We start from the raw sequence: 6,000 nt of genomic DNA on the forward strand, positions 1-6,000 counted from the left end.
CAATTTAGGGTTTGAAGTTCGGCCTTTGAGACGTACGCAGTGAGGAAAACAACGACACAGGAGGGAAGTGTTAATTTCACTTAATGAGTGGTTCATAAAACGATTTATGTAACATCGACGAGTGTCATCAACAATCACAAAGTCATCAAGGGTGTGTGTGTTCGTGTGTGTGTTTTGTCATAACCCATTGATGTATGGCGATCTTAATTTGAGTTCGAACATGCGGGGTGCAATAAAAGAACAGTTTTAGTCTTTATGTGCGAAAAAATGTATGCATATGAACCAAATGAGGAAGTCCAAAAATAAAACTACAGCAGGGGTCGCCGTTGTACTATCAGGTCGGTGTAAAAATGTCTTAAGAGTTTGCAGTGCCGCCTGGTGGTTGCTTTTTTCTTCTTTTTGTTTTTTACTGCTTGTGATTACTCAGGGCCTCTTTTGTTGTAGGTCAAAGGTCATCTTGCCGTCACTCTTTTGGACAATTTATATAGTTGTATATGTGTATATATATATATATATATATATATATATATACACAAGTTACGGCTCACTTTTGAGCTATTCACTGAATAATGTGTTTATTATTGTAGTTGTAGTGTTACATCTTGATGCCCATTATTATGTGTGCAACATTGATACGTAGCCAGTGAAAATATCAATAAATATATATAGCTATAGATACACACATCTTCTTCTTCTTCTCCTCCTCCTTTGGGCTTGTTGTCGCTTTGGGGGTCGCCACAGCGCGTCCTCCTTTTCCATGTCGGCCTATCTCCTGCATCCTCCTCTCCAAGACCAACTGCCCTCATGTCTTCCCTCCCGACATCCATCGGCCTTCTCTTTGCTCTTCCTCTCGCTCTCTTGCCTGGCAGCTCCATCCTCATCGTCCTTCAACCGATACACTCACTATTTCTCCTCTGGACGTGTCCGAACCACCCAAGTCTGCTCTCTCTAACTTTGTCTCCAAAACATCGAACCTCGGCCGTCCCTCCGATGAGCTCGTTTCTAATTTGATCCGACCCGGTCACTCCGGGAGCGAACCTCGACATCTTCGTTTCCGCCACCTCCAGCTCTGCTTCCTGTCGTCTCTTCAGTGCCACTGTCTCGAATCCGTCCATCATGGCTGTTTTATCAACGTTGGCCTTCATCCTAGCAGAGACTCTTCTGGGGCTCAGGGCTGATCCCTGATGCAGTCCCATATACACACACACACACACACACACACACATACAAAATATGCTATATGACTTATCTTTATGTGGTGTCATATTTAACATTTCATATTTTAATTTTGTATATTTTATTCTATCGAATTTGATCTCGTTTTGGGTTTTGAAAAAGAAAAATTTCTGTGATTGAATTTGCCCCTTTTTAAATTGTACATACATTGCACAATTCATTCGGTACACTTGCAGAACGTAACGCGAGCCAAAGATCTTTACCACAAATTGTGCCTTTCTGCGGGTAATGCTTACTTTTGAGTTACGCATTGAACAATGTTCATTATTGCGGTTTGATGTTTCTACACACGAGCACAAAAAAGCAATTTCATTCGTATTCTGTCCCCGGGGTCACGTCACTCGCCGGGCCAGGCCCTGCCTTTTAAAGCAACACACATTAAAAGTCACAGATACTACAGTGTCGAATGTGATGGCGAACCCAAGTGGACAAAGATAATACCTGCACTTCATATGCATAGCTTGTATTGGTATTATGCATAAAGCTCGGAAATATATATAAATCAGAAAATAAATATATTGTCGCAATTTTGTGGCTTTTCATCTATCGTGGAGTGTTCTGGAACGTGAGCCTCCGTGATAAACAAAGGAATACTGTATTTGGAAGATCGCTTGTGCAAGCTTATGACATGTATAAATACGAGTCGTGAGATTGTTTGTGTCGCCACTCCACCGACTTCGGATGTCTGGAATGTAAATTTAACTCGCCGGGGATAAGAACGAAGTGCACAGAAACGGGTTTGTATCAAAAAATATAACTTTTTTTTTTATTTCCAGCTACAAGGCAAAACATGTAACAATCTGTCACACTGCTCAATAAAATAGTAAAAAATACTGCTGTCCAAAAAAAAAAAAAAAAAAAATAATTGATACATTTTTGGAAAAAGCACAGAACAATTTAGGCTTTTAAATTAACTTACACTGTACAAACATATACATCATTTACATGTTTCTTCTTGGAATGAACTAACAATTCTTCCAGTCTTTTTTTTTCCTTCTTATTTGTCTCGTAATCTTTCATTCTTCTCAGTGCCGTGGTCACGCCCACTCGCGTCCGGACGGAAACGCTGACCTTTGGACAAGACCCACATTCGGGCCTGTGCTCAACACACACACGCACATGCACACGCACGTTCACTCACACTCTCACGCTCACACGCACGCACATATAGGGCAGTGGCCCGCTGTGGTGTGCTACGTTTGCAGGTCTGGTTGGGTGGGGAGTCATCACACACCTCATTTAGAGGGGAGGTCAAGATTTAGATTTAAGGAAAAATAAAAATAAAATACAGTAAAAACTGGACGGGGCGTGTTTTCCACAATATTATTAGTGCAGGAATCTCACCCTCTGTCTGAAAAAGTGCACAGAGCTGCACGCACAAATACACACGACACAAAAAGTGCGTGACTACTTCGACAAAGCAAGCACAAAAATGAGGCTTGTGTATATACGGAGCTGCGAGATGAGTTCTGTTTTCAAGTCACAAAAGCCGGTGTCGGCCCCTCGGCGGGCGGGCGCCCTCACGCCATGTCGCCCATCATCTTCTTGTAGTACATGGACTCGAAGATGTCGTTCTCGCCGGGGCAGTTGTGGTGGCAGGCGCACGACTTGATGAACATCATGTGCTTCTTCATCACCTGCCCGTCGGGGCACTTGAACTCCATGGGCAGCGTGGTGGTCCGGTGGGGGGTGCAGCAGCGGCCGTCCAGGCACACGCCGCAGAACTTGGGACGGTACGACTTGGTGGTGGTGCAGCCCGAGATCTCGAACTTCATGGGCTTGGAGAGGCGTGGCGTGCGGATGCACTTTTTCCCTTTCTTACAAGGAAATACAAAAAAATTGATTTCATTTTGAGGCAACATTTTAACATTTAATTTTTTTGTTTATTGCATTTCATTCTACTGAATTCGATTTTATTTTAGGTTGTGAAAAAGACATGATTTGTGTTTTCGGGGGGTTAGTATTTAACCTCTAATATTTGAACTTTTATTTTTTAATTGAGTTTCATTTTTGGTTGCGAAAATACAAATTGTTTTTCCCATTTTCGTCATGTTCACAAATCACAATTTTTGTGAGGTTGTAAAAAAGTTCTATTTTATTTTACTTTAAATTACAGAAGAAAAAGCACATATTTGTACTGTATTTTATTTATATTTTAGGTTGCAAATAAAATCACAAGATTGTATTTTATTTAAATGAGAAAATTGTAGTATTTTATTTCATATAAGGTAGCAAAACAACCATATGATTGTATTGTATTTATTGCATTGCATTGTATTTTAATTGTTTCAAATATATTTTTTCTATTTCATTTTACATTGCGGGGGGTAAATTGCACGTTAGTATTTTATTTGACTTGTATTTTAGGTTGCAAATTCAATCCCAATTGTATTTAATTATATTTTTAATGATTAATTATAAAAAAGTCCCCCGATTGTATGCAATTTGCTTGTAATTGGCTGCGCCTGCGCCTGTTGTGACTTAAAAAGGGAGCAGGTACTGACCCGGATGCTCTGCTCCAGGTGGGACTCGCAGGGGCGCACCATGCACAGCCGGCTCTGCTTCTCCAGGCGGCACTCGCGGTTGTCGTTGGTGACCCGGGTGGAGATGCCCAGGCCGCAGGTCTTGGAGCAGGCGCTCCACTCGGTGGTCTGAACCAGGCAGTTCTCCCTCATCGTGGACGGATCTGGGCCGTAGGTCTCCTCTTGGCGGTAAGCTGCTCGCGCAAAAACAGGAAGAAAACACCGAGATTAGCAAACATTCGAACGGGATTAGGGCGCGTATCAGATTAGCGGGCGAGCGGCTCACCGGGCAGAACGGAGCCCATGAAGCCGTTGGTGTGCTGCGGGGCGTCGCACACCCACTCCTCGCAGCACTTGCCGGGCACCTTGACGCGTCGGGGGGCGGGGCAGTCGGGGCTGGGCAGACGCACGTCCATGGCGCACAGGGGCACGCAGCCCACCGCCCCGTCCAGGCACGTGCACTGGTACTTGCAGCTGCTCTGGAAGCTCTCGCCGCTCTTGTACACCATTCCTCCGAACACGCAGGTGGCGCTCTCGCGCGCTGGAAACAAAACAAAACAATCCGTTCAGCTTTTCGGCGCAAACCGCGAGTCCGAAAACGAAAGTAAATTTGCAGATCAATTTAAGATTCCCAAATAAAAATCACATTTTAGTTAACTGTGAGTGTGGAACGTATTTGTGACCCACACCATAACAGAAGGGTTGTTATTGTTTTCTTTTTAGGAATGCGAAAAATCAATAGTTTGTCTTCTTTTTTTGAAGTAAAGCACATCAGCAAACAGGTTGTGTTCCTTTTAGGAAAGTGCAACACCAATGCCTTTTCTTCTTTTTAAGAAAGTGCAACAAATGATTTTTATGAAGTTGTAACAACTGTTTTGAATGAAAGCGCAAAATTATTAGTTTGTCTTCTTTTCAGGACAGTACTACTCCCTTTTTGTTTGTTTTTAGGAAAGTGCAGCATTAACAGTTTGTTGTCTTTTTAGCAAAGTGCCTTTTTAAAAAAATTTTTTTTTTTTTTTTTAGGAAAGTTTTGAGAATCGTTTTGGGGCAGTGCAAAATCCATTTTTTTCCCCCAGAAAGTGCAACATTAACAAGTCTCAGGTCAACTTGAACAGCAACAGTTTGTCTTATGTTTTGCAAAAGTGCAAATGCTAAACGTTCATCGACATCTTTTTTTTTTTTTTTTTTCGAGGAAAGTGCAACATCAATAGTTTCAAAGGACGTTTCAGTCTCAACAATACGTCTTCTTTTTCGGAAAGTACAACATGTGAAGACGCACGTACGGTTCCAATCCAGGTTGAAATGATTTCTATCAAACGTCGCCCGCGGTCTCACCTGTGCACACGCCAACGCGTCTGTTGATGGGCGAGCCGAAGTCGCAGTAGAGGCCCTTGTGGGTGTCGCAGGCGTCCCTCTCGGCGCACAGCTCGCCCATCTGCTTGGCGCACACCCGGCAGCAGCCGCAGCCGTCCGGCACCAGGCTGACGCCGGGGGCGCACTCGGGGGGCGCCGAGGGGCACGAGCACCGGCCGCCGCACTCCTGACCGGCAGCCTGAACGCGACGACAGTCGACTTAGCGCAGGCCTCGTCAAACGTACACGACACCGAGCGAGCGGAAAGAGTCTTACCGCATTCCAGAAGAAGACGTAGACGAGCGGCAGCAAAATCGCTTTCTTCACAGCGGGCATCTTGAGGGGCATAAAAAGATTCTTCCGTCAGGGGAGTAAGTCTTCCTTTTCCTTGATCGAGTCGATCCGTTGTCGGGGGGGGTCTCTCGGGGAGTTCGGCGTCTCCTCGCTCTTCAGGTGAAAGCTAGAGTTTAGCTCGGGTTGGTCTCGCTCCGAGTTGTGCCGAGAGCTGGCCGCCGCCGCCGCCTTTATAGCCCTCGGCCCTCGGCGGAAACGTCACCTCGGAGGAGGGTGGGAGGGGCAGCCCTGGACAAACATGGACATACTTGGCATTCTTTCCTGGCTTCCTGACCCCCACTCCAGACATCCCACATTCCTGCCGTCTGAAGGCGAGGAGGAGGAGGAGGAGGAGGAGGAGGAGGAGGAGGAGGAAGCTGGCCAAACAACAGCAACCTCACTCTCTCTAACTCTCTCTAACTGTCGCTCATGTGGAACGCCAAGGTTCAAGTCTGCTCAGAGGAGGCCCGGGACCCCACACTGGGAATTCCTGAAGGCTGACTTCACAAACACAAAGCCGATAAATATTCATTTTCCAAAGGGAAGGCGGCACATGA

The 6,000-nt window shown here is 45.2% G+C and overlaps 1 protein-coding gene across 1 annotated transcript; it reads right to left on the reverse strand.

The window, feature by feature from the left end:
- Positions 1 to 2,655: 2,655 nt before the first annotated feature.
- ccn2a (cellular communication network factor 2a) lies at positions 2,656 to 5,762 on the reverse strand. Its single transcript, XM_061704889.1, has 5 exons — positions 5,387 to 5,762; positions 5,094 to 5,310; positions 4,045 to 4,299; positions 3,741 to 3,952; positions 2,656 to 3,053 (listed from the first exon to the last, which is right to left on the reverse strand). The coding sequence occupies exons 1-5, from the start codon at positions 5,456 to 5,458 to the stop codon at positions 2,757 to 2,759; spliced, it is 1,053 nt and encodes a 350-aa protein (XP_061560873.1). The 5' UTR covers positions 5,459 to 5,762; the 3' UTR covers positions 2,656 to 2,756.
- Positions 5,763 to 6,000: the final 238 nt, after the last annotated feature.

Source organism: Phycodurus eques, chromosome 18 (assembly GCF_024500275.1).
Source record: "Phycodurus eques isolate BA_2022a chromosome 18, UOR_Pequ_1.1, whole genome shotgun sequence".
In the NCBI taxonomy this organism is placed as follows: Eukaryota; Metazoa; Chordata; class Actinopteri; order Syngnathiformes; family Syngnathidae; genus Phycodurus; species Phycodurus eques.

What these genes read in the sequence shown, in the direction of transcription:
- ccn2a (XM_061704889.1), bottom strand. Translation starts at nt 5,458, where the DNA reads ATGCCCCTCAAGATGCCCGCTGTGAAGAAAGCGATTTTGCTGCCGCTC. An exon ending in ACGCGTTGGCGTGTGCACAG is followed by an intron (nt 4,300 to 5,093) that starts GTGAGACCGCGG and finishes TTTTGTTTCCAG; the next exon opens with CGCGCGAGAGCGCCACCTGC. An exon ending in ACCTGGAGCAGAGCATCCGG is followed by an intron (nt 3,054 to 3,740) that starts GTCAGTACCTGC and finishes TTTCCTTGTAAG; the next exon opens with AAAGGGAAAAAGTGCATCCG.